Source organism: Salminus brasiliensis, chromosome 12 (genome assembly GCF_030463535.1).
Source record: "Salminus brasiliensis chromosome 12, fSalBra1.hap2, whole genome shotgun sequence".
Lineage (NCBI taxonomy): Eukaryota > Metazoa > Chordata > Actinopteri > Characiformes > Bryconidae > Salminus > Salminus brasiliensis.
In genome coordinates this window covers 27,745,261-27,762,993 of record NC_132889.1, presented here as the reverse complement: position 1 = coordinate 27,762,993, position 17,733 = coordinate 27,745,261, and the positions used below count along the sequence as shown (strand labels likewise).

The window sequence follows — 17,733 nt, the reverse complement described above, 5'->3', positions numbered from 1 at the left end:
TATATTAGTTTGGAAGTATTTAGGTATACAAAATGTATACAAATTGAAGATGTTTGTTGTAAGATACTTAAATCTTCACTGCGTTTGGTTAGACATTTTAAATTATACAATTTCATTTTCTAAATATAAGTAATTACTCAATGTGTATAGTTTAAGTTAAATTAGTTAATTACATTGAAAAAGAGCTTCAAATAATTAAATTTTACTAATAATTGTAATTCATATTTATAAATGTTTACATGGATTTTGTTTGTTCTTTTTAAAACGTGCAAAACCATTTTTCTTACCTGCATTGAGTTTTCGATTGGATAAGCTTCAAGAATGCTTTACTTTAGACCAAGAAAATGCTTGAGGTCCAAGTTCATATATTCAATGTTTTCAACAGATGTTTGAGTTACTGAGGTGTTTTGAAAATTTTAATTAGCCTTCAGTACAACATTAAACTATTAAAAAAGTTTATTTTTGCCAAAATACAAGAACATCTGATTACAAAAAAAAATCTGAAACATACAATATATAAACTGAGTTACTGATTTTGTATACATTTTATTATTTAAAAAAATAAATGACTTATACTACATTTTGCTTTATTTATAATGTAGGTACAGGGTACATAAGCTTAAGGCTCAAGCAAAAATAATTTTAAATAGCTGAGTAGACAGATGCTACTCAAAAACATAGCTAACTTATATGGCAGTGTTTTTCCAAAAATGTTTAACTTAAATGGAAAAACTACACTGTTAAACATTTTTTTAAATGTGTGCAATAAAAGTAACAGAAGTTACAAAGCAAATTTGTTTGCTAACTTAAACCTTTAAAAAGGCAAGATATTTAATTTTATTCAAATAAACATTATTTTACATTTAACAAATATTACATTATTACACCCTGTTGTTAAAGAAATAGTTTACCTGTTCAAGTACATTCAGTAAAAATGGAAAGTCACTAGATGGCAGTACAACATCTACAGCAAGATGCATTTAGTTATTGCATAGAGTTATTACCTCTTACTTTGCGTAAGTTCACTATAATCATTGAAAAGTTCCCAACACTGGTTCTGAAGCACAGAGAGTACAGTTTTCTACCCCAACAGTTAAACTCAGGAATGATTTTAGTTAATTTGGTCAGTTATCTAATTATCTAATTGGATCATGGAAAACATGGCAGGTAGGGGATTGTCCAAGTTTAGGGTTAGGAACCCTAGCAAACTCTCACCATTGTAAACCGGAAAAAAAATAAATTAAATTTATTTTTTTTATTTTTTTTAATTGCATGTCACATGTCTGCACAGTTCATCAACATGTATGTAAATAATAATGAATGAATAAAATATGGAAAACATTATGTAGGATTATTCATTCTTATTTTAAAACTACAACAAAGAAGAATTTTAATTTGTACTCAAATTAATTAAGCAATCAAACCTCTCCACCCTTCAGTTCCAGCCCAGCCAATAGAGGATGATGGAAAAACCAAATTAACCGACCACACGATTGGCCAGAACTAAACTCTGAGGGGTAGAGGGGTATATTTCTAAGAAATGCTTATCATGGATATTTCTCCATATGGATATATATTTTTGACGCTATGCAGAATTGTTCTTTAAATAACCATATACAACAGGTTTTCAACTCTTTACCAGGCAATGAATCATTTAAACAGTCAAAAGATTCTTTAAGATGTTCTGGCTCCATTCAGAACCATTGTCTGTACTAAAGAGAGCATGTGATTAACAAAAAAATCTACTTTGGAACAAATCCTATGTTATTTACTAAAATATTTAGTTTGACATGCACACCTCTCATTATGGTGATGGTTCTATCAATAAAGTCGAGACAAAGAAGTGGCCAGTTAAAACAAAAAAACACAAACAAACAGAAAATAAAACTACTACATGACTGAATTTGAAAACAACTGCACAGATCTGTAAACATTTGTATGCTTTCCTTATGTTAAAATGTATTACTACCTCTGCATTCTGAGACCATTCAGTTGGATGAAGTGAAATGTCTTTGAGGTATTAACTAGCTCTGTTTCACTATATTTATTTTAATTAAGCCTTGATGGATAAGCCTTGATTACTTTTAAAAGCAACTGCACAACCAGCACTGCTCCCAGCGGACCACATACGCACACACTTAACTACACACACATGTTCATGTTCAGGGAATACTATGTGCAATACCCCCCCCCCCCCCCCCCCCGTGCAATTAAGAGTCTTTTGCTGTAAATAATATTGTTTATTGCTTTTTTAATTCTTATTTATATTGTGTATATAGTGTAAATTATTTATCTAAATTTTTGTAACTGAGTGTCTTGCTATCCCTTTCTGCTGTCACACTGTGAATTTCCCCACTGCGGGACTAATAAAGGACTATCTTATCTTATCTTAAATCCTCACATACATTCCATTCATGCAAGTATGTGAGTATACTCTTCACTGTTCCATGTAAATCCAAAACATGTTGTAAAAATTGTGTGTTTAATTTCATTGTTCGATCCCCTTTCCTGCTTTGTGATCATCAAAACATCTGACTTTAAAAGGATTTTTGGGATTCTACTTTTTGACCAAGGGTGCATCAAAAGAGGAACAGCACCCAGCAACGTGTTTCTCTGTTGATAGATAATGGATGTTCTGAAAAGTTTCTCTCTAAGTGACAGTACAGTAGAGGGATTTGTTGGGGGAGTGAACCTGATACTTTTACTGGTCTTGTTTTTGGAATGTGAATTTCAATGTCATTAGGGCTATTTAACAGAAACAGTAGAGGTTTAAAGAATAAAGAGGGTCAATGATTTTAGGCAACTCTGACCACCTCTGTGTTGTACAAAGCAGTTAGTTTTTCACAACGTATACATGTTGTGAAAAAGCCTTCTCCACTTATTATTACAGTCATACCTCTGAGATCATGTCAGTCATGTTCTGGTTCTGATGATCATAATGAGATCATCATATCCCAAATTCAAATGCCACAAACTACTGTTGAACTATGCCCGTCAGGGAGCCTATTAGCACGACAGGTATAATCTGCCAGAACATTTTTAGTAATTTTTACTATGAGGATTTTGCCTGTTGTTACGTCACATTCGTAGAGCAGCCCTCGCACTCAAGGGAGGGGCTTCGCAAGAATCTTTGCGTTTGTTACGTCACAATCGTCAACATTGCCGCGGGAAATGGAGAGGTTTGTTTAGAATAAGAACCAACTGACTAGCTCTGCAAGAAGGAAGCGAAGGTAAACGGAAATGCAGCAAACCGATGACCACGATTCTCGTTATTTCGTTAAGACGCTCGAAGCGACATGCAGGGACATGCCTGAACGCAAGCATTTACTTAAAAACATGCTCAGCAAGAAACAATAGTTTACAACGGGGAACGGTCCGGACAGAACTCTGGACAAAGTAGCTCACGTTAGATCACCCAAACACTGCAGTTTGGCAAGGTTTTACTTGATAAAAGGTACCGACAGATGCTGCATGTTTTCACAATATAACATTTAACGGATCTTAAGCAGCGTAAACTGATTTAGTTCTTCACGTTTTCGTTTTCCGCAGTTATGTAGCTTTTGTAGATTAAACAGTTGTTTAGGAGTTTTCTCTTTGTAGTCTCGTTATTTAAACGAATTATTGTATAAATGTCAGGGTACATGGTGATTTTTCTACGCTAATAGCATTTAATGGATTACTCTGTGCCTGTTTTTTCGTTATCCTTTGCCATTTGTTTTATCAGCGCGTGATTACAATAACGTTACAAGTTTTATTATATGATTGACCGGTTTCAGCCTTTGACCGTTTGACCTGTAAAACTCTTACTAAACGAAAATAATGCACATGATCGCTTTACATTCGCATACGATTGATTTCTAATACAAATTGTGATTAGTAATTTCATTCAAGTGAAATACATATTTATCCTCTGCAGATCACATTCAAAACAGAATGAAACAATTATTACAAAGTTAGGTTCTCACACAGAAACCAAAAGACAAACGAGGATGTTTAAAGCTCGTTATATTGAATTGTTCTTAATCAGATTTCAACGTTAAAACATTATCTCTGAGCCACGATAATAACTGAGGCAGTTTAGTGAGCTCACCTGGCTGTTTCTGACTATGTCTTATAAAATAACTAAAGATGAACGCAAACGAAATCCAAAACGAACAGACGTGGGGGACAAGTCTCAAATCATTTCACAGACGTTTGTACAGACGAAAGTAACCTTTTCTCAAAGTAACCTTTTCCCTAAAGCTGCCCTGCTGTTGTCCGTCCACTGATTCTGAAGAAAACGGTACTGTGGGGGAATATAAAATACAGTTTAGAAGAAAATACTAGTTTAGACGAAAATACCAGACTATAAGTTTTAGTGGTGGAAATACAGCTGCGTGTCCAAGACTCGTTTTGTGGAGCTGCATTATCTCCAAATGCCCACTTGGTGGGAGCAGCCACGTGCAAGTCATTGAAACGACGAATAATACAGGTTAGCCCACCAAACAGGCGTAGTTCAGAAGCCCTGCTTATTTTTAATGAACTGCGTCTTGTTTAGGGCGTGCGTCAGCCGTGGTTTCCAGATCAAACGCATCAGTTTCTCACAAGAGTGGCGGAGAAGGAAACAATCTAACGAAACGACCTGCAGCGAACGATTTAAACGCTACAAAGAACATTCCCGACTTCTCGTCAGGACTGAAAATTCCGTCTCGTGACGTTCCGTCTTTGACATGTTTCGAACGAAAACTTCCTCTTCACGAGCTACTTGATGGCCGCAGCGTACAGCTCGAGCCTACTGCGCTAGCCTACGCTGATGAAGAGAAGTTGTAGGTCAAAGACAATTGTTGAATTCCCATCTCATATTCATACTGGAAGACCGCGTTTAAAGGAAATGGAGAGACGCTGCGCGCGGGGGTGTGTTCGCGACGTCAGCAGTGTACAAGTCGAGCTGGCCTCCTGATTGGAGCCCCCATCCCCCCAGCTCTCTCCATTTTGTGCTCAGTAAATAGCAGATAGTGGTGTTTAGGAGCTGATCGTTACAAAACTTTGCTCGAGTCGTTAATGGATAGAGAGCAGTTAAAAAGCTAAGGGCTGAGCCCAACACAATATTTACTGTACCACAGGAACTGTTCTGGAATAGTCAGCTAGTGCAGCCTCAGTATGTATAACTACAGTGTATGCCTTCTCGGTCTCTTTCTTTCTCAGTTTCCTGTTTTTTTATTTCAATCAAAATCATTTGATTATTTAAAATCGTAGCAAACGATTCTGTTCAACGACTTTTGCATTATTGCATTCTATTATGGTTATTAGTAAGATTTATTTCGTTGATTATAGGCATTCAAGTTCTAATCCTATCTAATGGTATGAAATGAATGTATATCTACCAATTCTTGATGAAAGTGACTAGTCGTAGGTTTCATGAGTGTTTTGTGTGGAATTTTAGTTTGGTTCTGATCTTTTGTCAGTATAGACTGTTTAATTGAGTAGTAGTATATGGTTACATATTTATAAAAGAATGTATAACGTGTATTCTGAAAGCACTGCATTTAGTTCTATAAATGAATGTTTATCCAACCTTTTTAAGTGTCTTTGAAGTAGGAACTTTCTCAACTCCTCGTGGCTAGAACACATAACTGCCTTTGTTTAAGAAGAAATTCAGATGTATTAAATACTAATAAAATAGAATCAAATACAAAATAAATGTACATGTTGTACTGTACAAAAATAAAATCGTTTTGCAGTAAATAATAGGAATCTGCTTATTCTGTGCTACAAGAAATCAATGAAAAGTAAGGATTCCCTCAATAAATACCTAAATATACTCAATAAATAAAGCTCCACAGATAACCACAGAAAGCTTTTCTAAGAAGGCTTCTTTTTTTTTTAGCACTTAATAGTTGTGAATGTACCACATTTTAGGATCTACGATCATTGTGGCTTGCACTGGAAATTAGTTACCTATGAGTGTTTTTAGATTAGGGGTGAGGTTGTCTATCATTATATCTTTCCACTGTATATATTTATATGCATTTAGAGCACTAAACTAAACAACAAGCTACTAAAAAATAAAATTAACATTAAAATAAATGTTCTGGTTTTCTGGGGGTTTTGTTCTTCTTTTTTTTATAAAGCAAACTTCTTACACTTTCCAAAAGGGAGCCCAATTTGTTTCATTAAATTCTTTACATGTCTAAATACTGAAAACATTTTTTAAAACATATATATGAGCATTTGAAATAAACATTTTGAATTACTGTCACAATGTAATGATTTTGATTTGATGGGAAAAACATTTAACTGCACCATTTTGATCAAATTCATTAAATAGGCTAAAAAACGGGTAATTGGTATGTTTCGAAAGCATTATTATACAGCTTTTATGTATAATGTCCCATGTTTTATTGATTACTCTATAATACATAAATCTGGATGGATTATCTGAGTGCTGCATTAAACTCTAATTTAAACTCTAATTTGATTAGGGCAGGCTAACTGACATAAAGCAGTTGTAAAATGTTAATGGAACACCAATCCTTGGAGTTTATTAACACAGGACTGCTTTATGGATGTTTATGGTTTGTTTAAATCTGTATCAATCACACATCCAGTTAAAACAATTAATTTAAGTACACATTTATAGATTTAGTTATGTGGTTGAGTGCAAGTACTTCACCAAACATAAGTTCATTATTGGCCAGGCCATAAAATTATTCAAATTTACCGAATTTGTCAAATACTCCTACTTCTACCTACAGAGGTAGCCAAATGTAATGTTAAGAGTCTTGCCCAATATTTTTGTATTGGTGTAATGCTTATCCATGCTCACTTTGAGCTCACTGAACTACACTTCAAACTAAACTATTTAATGTCACTGAATGTGGAATGTTCCAATTGTGTGATTTATATTAAACACTTCAAAAATCACATACAGGTTTCTGTTTTCTTTTGTTGTGAGTGTAGATATGCAATCACAAACGAATGGAAATGTAGCCCTAATCAAACCCTAAACCCAATCTCTATATTCAAAATGCCCTTTCATTTTTTTCTGCTAACAGCTGAGACTTTTGTAAGAATGAGGTGAAAGGTGAATGTGTTGCCTCAGTGTCCTAATTTACATTTTTCCTACACAAAGAAGCACAGCAGTTGCACATACACACATGCACAGGTAAGTAACACTATGGAATGTCCCTCTCCTCTGCAGAGGCAGTCTTACACATTTGGTTTGAAGCAGAAAACATTAAGCTAAGGGTTTCTTACCTGAGGGATCTACACACTATAGTATGAAGCACAGAACCCAAGTCGACAGTCTCTCTCACCCAATAAAACTATGACCCCACCCCTTGTCTGTCCACTTCCACCATGCCCAACCCCCCTCCTGGTGTGTGGTCAGGTCACAATGCTATAGCTAGTAAGGGCTCTGCTTTGGCTCTCTGGGGGCTGTATTGACATGCCAATGCCTTCAGTAGATCCTTCTAAATCATTTAATGTCTCTACTTATATCTTATTAAAATAGGGTGAAATTCTTGCAAAAATGCACATATCATTGGAGTCTCTTTGAAATTGTTCCTGGTGTTCCTAATACCATAGTTGTAACTAAACAATGTTCATTTGATCAGTCATTAAAAAAAAATGTCCACATTAAGATTAAAAAGTTTAAGTCGACGCACAAGATTAATTATGACTGTGTGGCACTGTTACAAGACATGTTAGCATGTCATCTTCTGTTAAGCACATATTGTAATTGTGCCTCACTAAAGACCACAACAAAACTAGGTATCAACATAATGCTTTTGCTAGTTAACAAAGATAACTCAGTGAACGTCTTCACATAATGATCTCTGGTCTCCTGATGCGCGAGCTATCGATATGGGCTACTACAGCATAGCAGACAAAGCCTATTGCAATACTGCGGAATTTCTGTAGTCCTCGAGTTTTCTCCATACCCTTACCATACCCTTAGATTTATGTGACATTAGATTAGGATTTGACCTTTTCGCCTACATGGCCTCTGGTCTAAATCACCCGGCGCATCCACTCCCCCACTGCATGTAACCAAAAGGGTCAGTTTGTTTGGGAGAAGGGCAATAAAACCACTGACCCCTTTAAAAGCTAGGGAGTTTTACCTTGAGTTGGTAAATAAATGGTTACACCACATGTGCTGGTGGTGTGCTACTGATCAATCCCCAACATACAATTTAAAACATTGCACAACATGCAAGACTAGTTTGACTACCATTCCAAATACAATGGATGCTTTCTGAGACAAACATTGAACATACATTTGAAATCTAATGTAGTCTGGTTGCTCACAAGGTCCCTGAATTTTAGATTTAGAGTGGTAGTTAAACTAGTTACACTGCAGTTCAGTTATGCAACAAATCAATGCTTCTGCTATAGGTTTGCCTTCTAAACTGTTAACATACTTTAACTCGAGGTGGCAATTGAAGCAGTGGTCTAGAACACAACAGCTTTTACTTTACTAAGGAGTTTGGAAATTACGTCTTGAAAGAATCACTGTAAACGAACTGCCCTCAAATCATATTTGACTACAAATAGTTTCATAAGCCACATAATACAACAGAATACATGCCATACTGATCAGCGCACTTCTGATGGCGTAAGTACAGACTATGTAGTTTGGTACTCTTTGGATTCTGGACGCAACCTGTAGGCCTTTCACTCGTAACTGAAATCCCTGATCGTGACATGATTGCATATGTTATGACGAGGAACATTTCATTTTACTGTTTTCAACTGCGACAACAACTTCAAAGATCCGCCAGATCACTTTAACAGACTACTCCACATTGAAATCAGCCGAACAGACAGAGCTCACTGCAGTGAAACGAAAACAACACCCAACTATGAAAAGCCGTGAGGACCTTGTGCTTCCATGATCAGTGTGTAGCCTATGAGAAGCCATTTTCTGGAAAGAAGAAAAAAAAAAAGCCCAAAAAAAAAAAGAAAAAAAGAAAAAAGAGGTCGGTGCTGCCGCCACGTGTACAATCCGCAAGTCCTTCACTACTACCAACCCGTTGCACTGTTGTTTACTGACTCCTAGCTTTGCCACGAGCTCGGGTGGTCACTTTAGGTAATATTTCACAGAATGTAGCCTTACAGAGATCCCGCGAAGGAAGAGAAAACGTCCAAACGTGCAGTTTGTATTTCGAAGAGCTTGTGCAACAGTTGATTCGCCCACTTCCTGCTGGTAGGCGGCATGCTCCACCAGGCCCTTCACTCTCACAGTCCTCCATTTTGACTCGATTGTCAAGCCTATGCCTGTCTCACGGAGGCCCCACTGTAAGCACTCGACTTGCACGTGCTTAAATTCTCAAATACATGACATGGAAGAGGGGAAAAGTGAGCTTGGGTTAGGTAACGCAGGCCTCAGGATAAGGGCGGCTGTTTCACCGCTGCTGATGCAACGAAAGCGGAGCAGCAGATACAAACGTTTCACTTTAGTGAGATTCAGTGTCAAGACAGTGTTTAAAGCAGTCACAAGTAGGTCGTTGAATGTTTTTTTCGTACATGCGAGTATTATTATCTGTCTAAAGCACGTTATTAAATACATATCCCATCCATTGTTGTTTTATTTTCCTTCACACCGCCTGGCTCGCTTGTGTAGCCTACCCAGCCTGCACGCCAACCAAACCTTTCACCGTAGCTCGACACACATGGGGCCGTGAGGTATGCAATGGGTGGGGATAGAAGTGACTTTTACGAGTGGTAGATTTGCATTTGCATTTGCTATACGTTGTAGGAGGTGATTTTTGTTTCACAGAACATGGCCTTTTTTGTCCAACACATCAATGTCGCTCCAATGGACTCCGAAACATGCCTACCAGTGTAAACATACCGACTGTGGCCACAAACAATAGCAACCACCAAAAAAAATCATTTCACGGGCAACATGACATTTAACACGCAAGCGTGCGCCGGGCTACGTCTATGCACATAGGCTAGCTGGTGCGCAGAGCCTAGTGTACGGTAGTCAAAGCGCATTGCACAGAAGGCTCGCTTCCCTAGCACACCCATCTGCTGCTGTGCTACATACACGCCGAGGAGGACCGGCCCCTTCTCTAGCTACTCCGAGAGACCACGTGGTTTCCTCTTTGCAAACAATTTTTTTTTTTTTTTTTTTTTTTTTTTTTAGTAAATTCGAGTCCGTTTAGAGGCGGTGCCATCGCCAGGCAGTAGGATCTGTATGACAGTGCAGGGTACAGCTCTAGGTTGAGGGGCAGAGAGGAAAGATTTTTCTCCCGATCCCGCCATACTTTTACCACTATTCCACCATAACCATCAGATGAATTCAGACTGATATCGTTTTCCACACTGTGCAGGAAATTCGCTAGGATTGCTACAGTCACGGATTCTCCACTCCTCCGCTGGACTTCATCAGGCTGCAACGTTACTGTTAGCCGAACTTTCCCCTTTTAGTCGGGATTCCTGCTTTACAATTTTGATTTCTTTCGTTTTCCGACGCAACTCGCTGAAAAATCACTCGTGCTTGTGTTTTCGGCGGCGTCTCAATATTTTTTTTTTCCTCATTCAGTGCGCTTTGTGTAAAAGTTTTATTTTCGTTTCTGATTTTTTGGGAGCACCGCGATTTTTCACGATGAATAAGCTGTACATTGGAAATCTGAATGAAAACGTGACCGCAGAGGACTTGGTTAAAACCTTTGAAGACCACAAGATCCCTTACTCTGGGCAGTTTCTAATGAAAACTGGCTACGCGTTTGTTGATTGCCCGGACGACCAATGGGCTATGAAAGCAATTGAAACATTTTCTGGTAAGTAACTACCTCAAACGGACTCTTTACTGCTTTGCCATATCACACTCTTATCCACTAAATTAAATGGAGCACTCTTCCACAATTCCCTGAAGTCCTTACCTTTTACACCCTAAAACCACCAACTTCTTACACTTTTTGTTTGAGCATGCAGGCTGTGTGTGTGGCGTGCGCGTGTACATCTCTACTCTTTGCCATTTAAAACTGTAAAATGTCAAATTCTTCGACAGTCAGTTAACTTTTACACAGCTGGCCTCGCCAACACTCTCTTTAATGTACATCACCCACCACTTTCTTTTACTGTACTACCCCTGCCAGTCCTGTCTAGCTAGACGTTGCTGTCAGACAGCACAGTTGATCGCAAAATTAATACAAATGTGGCTTCGTGCTCAACGTGCTAGAGGCATTGAAACCTGTGTCTTCACATTCAGTATACCCTACTGAGCACAGCTATAGAACCAAATCTCACCCCTCCCCCTTTTGGCTAATAGGCCATCATAGTAAGATTGAACACGTTTCATTCAGCCTGTAATGCACAAACACGCCAGAGAAATGAACATGGTGTGTATGTTAGCAATGCTAAATGCACTAAGCAAGCTTTCACCATTATATTGTGCCGGTGTTTGACTTTGTGGCCACAAAAATGCTTCTCCACGATTGTCCACATATGTTGCATGTGATGTGTGCTCTATATAGCACGAAGGTCGCCATGCTGTTGTGTTTCACTTGAAACAGATTCGCAAGGAATGGGGTTCATTTGAATGTGTTTACCGTTGTCTTGGTTTTACAGTTTTCTGTAGACGTTTACAGATAAACCGCGAATAAAGTACATGAGTGACTTCCACGGTACAAATGACGAGAACAGCTTATGTAGCATATCTGCCCAATGAACCTTGAAAGTGCTACAAGAATGTTGCAGGTTTAAATGTAGTCACCAGAAACCGTAGTCTCAAACCCTTTCATTGTGTAACTTTTTTTTTTTAGTCCACATAAGAGCCCGTGTAGACTATTTACAAACTAGTTATAGAATTTTCCAAAAAAAAAATATATATATATTAAAATTATTCACACCATACGAAGCTAACTTGTGAGCCCATCCAGTAGCATTTCAAAGCTTACGCTGAAGATAACCTATATATTTATAAAGGCTGTAAATCTCGAAGGATACTGTGAACCTAAGGCCAATGAATGGAATCAGTGGCCTAATTTTCTTTTTTATTTTGTTTTTCTTTTAGGTAAAGTGGAACTTCACGGCAAACGAATTGAGGTTGAACATTCTGTCCCCAAAAAACAAAGGTATTTGGCTTTTTCTTAAATACGTGGTCAATAGTACTATATTGCATTGGTGTAGATAATGCTTCGCCCACTGTAGTCTCCTCGCTGTGTGTCGAAATTGTGGATCTGCTGGATTTGAACAAGCTGATTTTCAGCTTAAATTTGGTACAAATTCGCCGTTTTTCACTTAGATACACATTTATGCTAATGATAATTATGATAGTTGCTCAAAAGGCTTTGCCTCGTATACTACCCTTCGTGCTTTTACAGTATAATATCAGTTATGTGTTACTGCTGCTGCTTACGATACTTCATTCTTTATTTGCTACACGTAACATGGCCCAATGGTGGATGTAATGATCATTACTTGTTTCATACACGAAGGCAGGGCCTTGGCCTAAAGTAAGGCCTAGGCCTCGGTGGATCTTTTGTTGAATGAGCCATAAACACCAGGCTGTTGTGCATGAAAGATCGATTGATTATTAGCATGTTTGAAGAAGTCCCTTTGGTTTTAAAAGGCAGTCATTAAGTTGATCTGGTTAAAATGTTGCTTTGGGAAAGTTCTTATTCTGCTGTATTCTGCTGGCTTGTGGAGAGCACTAGATCTACGCTTCGTGCTTTCATATTCATGATATGTAGGTTACGTGTAAGTGTTGGGTTAAGCTGTTACTAAAATCCTAAAATCGTTAAATATATATTTTGCTGTTACGCGTGTATTTTATTTTTTACACACACGCGTAGACACCTCTGGTCGAATGTGACGTTTAACGGTTACTGTCTGAACTGTGGCGAAACTGGTAATGGCGTTTGGGAGGGAATACCTCCAATACTTTGAACCTCGTGTATGATCTACAATGTTTTTTTTTTTTTTTTCTCTTCTTTACTGATCATTATTGTTGGGGGGAGGGGGGAGGGGGTTAGGGAACAGAATACCCCTACAGCCTATGCTTTATATAAAAAAAAATATCCCACTCGCCCCACCCAGCCCACCTTTTTTCTCACCTCATTCTCGACCCGTTAGAGAATTAGCATAGCCATTCAAGGAACGATAGATTAATTTAACACATGAATACGATGTCTTAGACAGCTCCGCAGATATATAAAACCTCAGACTAGTCCTTATATGCAGAATCTAAATTATTTTATCGCAAAACTCTGATATGCACACAGAGGTTCATGTATTTGATGGCAGGACAGAGTATGTGCTTAAAAAAAATCTCCTTGTCTGCAATAGAACAGGTAGGCGCTGTGCTCGTTTGGCCAGCCTTATGTGCTCCTTGGATCCTAAACCTTTAAATAATTATTTATTTTGATATTTTTTTGCTCTCTGTCGTATTTGGAGTTTAATAAGAACACTGATACATACTTACTCTTCAGATATAATATATAAACCTTATTTTTTTATTCACATGCGATGATGAGAGTTTGAATGTTTTCTCTTTTGCAACTATTCAAATGTGACGGTGCTTACTCTGTGCAGTGCTTCTTTATTAAGCTACGTTGGTTCACATACTGCCCTTTACTGTTTTCTACAACCGAAATATTAGTATTTGCACAATTTCATTGAGAACTAACATTAAGGCACACGTTTTTGAGTGACACGTGGTCGCCATCATTGCAAAGAGTAATCCAACGTCAGCAATTGAGAAAATGGCGTACTACACAGCCCATTGGCGAGCACTCCATACATGAACAGGCTTCGTGGAGATTTATAAGAATGTATTAATATTGACGCACGAACGTGTGGGTCCTGAAAATGGAAATTCAGTGGGTTATCGTTGGTACTAGTAGTATTATAAGTAAAAAAGGCAGTAATTATAGTAACACGAGTATTTGCAGTAGAAGGCAATACTGGAGCCAGTGAGCGATAGCCTATACATCTACCAAGCTCTACCCAAGGCACACATTTTTCCTATTTACGTATATTATTTGTACTTATTGCCCCAATGCTGGATGGGTATATTTGAATGACCATGTTTAATGGTTTTTATTGTTTTTTAAGTTCGTCATACAAGTCCATTGATGATAAAGACATGTTTCTCAGCTGTAGGAACCGTTTTCTAGCCTCAATGCTAGGCGTTTAAGGTGTTCTCCTGCCGCCATTTTGTTATGCTTAGTTTTTGTGAATCTCTCCAGCCACTTTAATTCACACACGAAAGCGTCACAGAGTGATTTAACATAGCAATGTAAAATACTGTGTATAAAGGCTTCCTTTAGAATGACCTTATTCGCCAGTTAAACTTACATTAGTATATATGTACCTTTACCACCAGGAATTGACCTGTTTTTGGTTTGTTGATTTTCTTTCCCCATACAAGCGTGATCACAATCCGAAAAAATGAAACTATATGATCTCCACCGCACGTTTTCTCACTTTTCTGACGTGAAGGTGTAATAAGTTACTACTAATGCCTACTAATCAGCGAAAAGCTACAGGAGAAGTGTTCTTTGCCAAGCCAATGTATAGAAACAGCACTTTCCCTTTGGGCACACCCTTTGTATGGTGGGTTGTTATGCAAGTAGAATGAGAAACGGTTTCTTCTGAAGCAATGTGGCCATTGTTTAAAAAAAAATGATACTAATCACATGGTGCTGGTCTGTATGTAACGAGAAGTTGTGCCTAATGATGTGAAAGTATTTCTAACTGTGGGGAAAGTATTCCCAACCGTGTGGGGATCTTGTAGTCCGTGTGATCAGGCATACTGGCGCAAGCATGCAGCAGTGCGTGTGTGTATGGCGGGCCTATACTCCTACATGCAGTCCGTTCACGCTGTTGTCTCTTTCAAGTCTGAAGACGATATGTTGCATTTCCATTAAAAAGCCTATTAAAGGCGCCTCGTTGAGACGCTTTTGAAGTTTTAAAACTTGGGAAAGTTAAGACAAAGGGCAGTTCCACATCGCCCATTGAGAACCAGGTGTTAAGAGTAACAATAGATACTCAACCCCCACCCCCAATTCCTAGCACCACCTCTTCAGAATACAGTGGGGGTCCATTTAAGTGTTGGTTGGCTTTGTTTTAAACAGCCATGTTGGCATCAGTTGGATTATTAACTGAGTTGGATTACAGAGCTCCTCAGGACAAGTCAATTAATCGAAGTATCATATAAATTGCATATATTTCATACTAAAAGTATGTTCACTTTCTTGGGTAAATAGCAAAGAACTTTGTAAGTCGCTCTGGATAAGAGCGTCTGCTAAATGCCGTAAATGTAAATGTTCACGAAAGTTGTGCACAATTAAACAGATGCTCATGTGCACGCCATCCCCACCCTTCTGTACAAAATGATGCAATCCTGGCGCAATTGGTCCTTTTTGTCAATTATTGCAAATAAACATTTAAACAAGGGGATATTTAGTGTAGTCCACAGCTAACTGGTGGCTGAAATGTCGGAGTTTCTATTCTAAAGGTGAAGCAGTGTAATTTAGTGTTGTACCTATTTATGCTTATACATAAAAAAATATATGATTGCATGTGGGCAGGCATGAAGTGTTACTATATCTGTCTATATAGACAGATATAGTAGTGTGTGTGTGTGTGTGTGTGTGTGTGTGTGTGTGTGTGTGTGTGTAGTAATGTGATCATGGTGGACTGAGCAGGATCCCCACGCCCACTCAAAGTGACCATGGTGACTAGAAGTTACTTCCAGTTCTGATGTCATGGCAAGGCATATGGCCAATAAGGGTTGGAGGTGGGGGGGGGCTACTAGAGAGATGTTACTATTACTTGTTGTACCTGTGATTTTCACTGTAGAACATGTATGTGAATCTGATTGAAAATATATTGAATATATATTTTGCTGTCACGCAAAGTTAACAGAACTTTTAAATCAAATAAAATTGAATTTGAAATGAAATCAAAGTCAATGTAAACAAAAGATCATTTTGGACCATTTCTGTTGGTCCATTCATTACGAAACATTACTGATACAGTGGTAAATATCAGCTGCCAGATTCATATTCAGATTCAATAAAATGGAGACGCTCCAAAAACTGACATACAAAATGAGGAATATATATGGAAACATGGCTCATATTTTTCAATATGGCTGCATCTTTAGGTAAGTTAGGTAAATTAGACGAAGTTGTTTGTGAGCACACATGTAAAGCTGTGTGACCTGTGCTGTAGAAATGACATCACTACAGGGATTTGAAATTTGCTCCTCAAGCTTTCAGTGAATGGTTTCCCCAAAAGGGCTGTATGGGGTAGGTGGTTGTACCGTTTGTGGGGTTTGTTTTTCCTGAACGTTTGGTAAAAAAGGGAGCTGTACTCCCCTGCCACTGATTACATTCATTACAGTAATTGTTTGTTTTGTAAAGCTATTCTGTAATTGCGGCCATTTTGTTCCCGGCCTTCCATTATGAGTGACTTGTCTTCTGGCATTTGTAGAAAGTGATTGACTGTCATTTGCAGTGGCCGGCACTGTGGTGGGTGTTGTTTTGGGGGTGGGGGACTATGTTTAATGGTCAAGAATAAAAGTTTTTTGTATTGATGAAAATCTGGGAAGGGGGAGAACTGTCCTGTAGGAGAGCATTCCTTTGATTTGGACGTTTCGAGGTTGCAGTGGCTATTTTTACTTTGTACACTAACAAAGTAGCATGAATAAACACGGAAAAAAGGAAGAGCTATTGGCATATGTTAGTAAGGTGTTGCGTGTGGTTAATTTGCAGTTAAAAAAGAGAAGAAAATGAAGCTATGAATGATACCATGGCATTCTCCTGAGTGAATACCCTACATAAGAGTGCAGTGAATGTATGCAATGGGAGTCTTAAGCCACAACAGTTGCTTGCTTGCTGCCTCCTCCCTCTTTTTCCTCTCTCTCCCTCTCTCCGTCTCTCCACTCGTAATCGTAGTACTACAGAAGGCAGGGGGAGGGGTTCCAGGCAGAGGGGGGTGCGACCAATCAGGAGCCAGGAACACCTGTGTGCAGATTCTGAGAAGCCGTTGATGGTGTTGCACGAGAGGCCACCTCTCTCTCTATCTCTCTATCTCTCTATCTCTCTCTCTCTCTCTCTCTCTCTCTCTCTCTCTCTCGCTGCCCCCCCCGCACACATAGTAATTCTTTTTTTCCCCCCCATTTGTTCATTCTGTCTCTCTATGTTTGCTGCCTTGCTGTCTGTGACACAAGCTCGCCCTCACACAAACACACACCCACACCCACGCACGCACACACACACACACACACAATGGACGTGCATCTCTTGCATTTGATTGTATTCCAGATATATGCGACTTTTCTGCCAGGCTAGCAGAATGTACATGTAGGCGTTCGTTCAGCTGGGTCATATGACCAGTGCGTCCCTCAGCGGGCTTGCCTGATCAGGAGAGGAGAAGAGGATAGAAGAGAATAGGGGAGAGGAGGAGGAGGAGGAGGAGGGGGCACAGGGATTGCAGGGGCGTTGTACAGTGACACTTCCTCAAGGGCTTCCCTTTTCTGCCTTTTGTGGATTGCCTCAAAATGAGCCCTATAGCTGTGGAAAAGGGATAAGAAAAAAGAAATGGAAGTGAAGCAAAGGAACATGCTTTCTCCACGCGTATGTATAGATGGTGACAGAAGGGTAGGGTTAAAATATGTGCTGCTGTCTCTTTAAGAGCACTCCTCCCCTTTTAACCCCTTACCAATGTGCCGCCTTTTCCCCCTTCCCCATTCTCAACCATCTGTCCTGTGTGTGTGAGTGTGTGTGTGTTTGG

The 17,733-nt window shown here is 38.8% G+C and overlaps 1 protein-coding gene across 2 annotated transcripts in view; it reads left to right on the top strand.

Annotated features, from left to right (window-relative positions):
- The first annotated feature begins 10,594 nt into the window (after positions 1 to 10,594).
- The window catches only part of igf2bp1 (insulin-like growth factor 2 mRNA binding protein 1), a 44,550-nt gene continuing 37,411 nt past the window's right edge, over positions 10,595 to 17,733 (top strand). For both annotated transcript variants that reach the window (XM_072693457.1, XM_072693456.1), the window contains exons 1-2: positions 10,595 to 10,769; positions 12,005 to 12,065. In XM_072693457.1, the coding sequence (XP_072549558.1) occupies positions 10,595 to 10,769; positions 12,005 to 12,065 (236 nt within the window). The remainder of the gene's footprint in view (positions 10,770 to 12,004; positions 12,066 to 17,733) is intronic.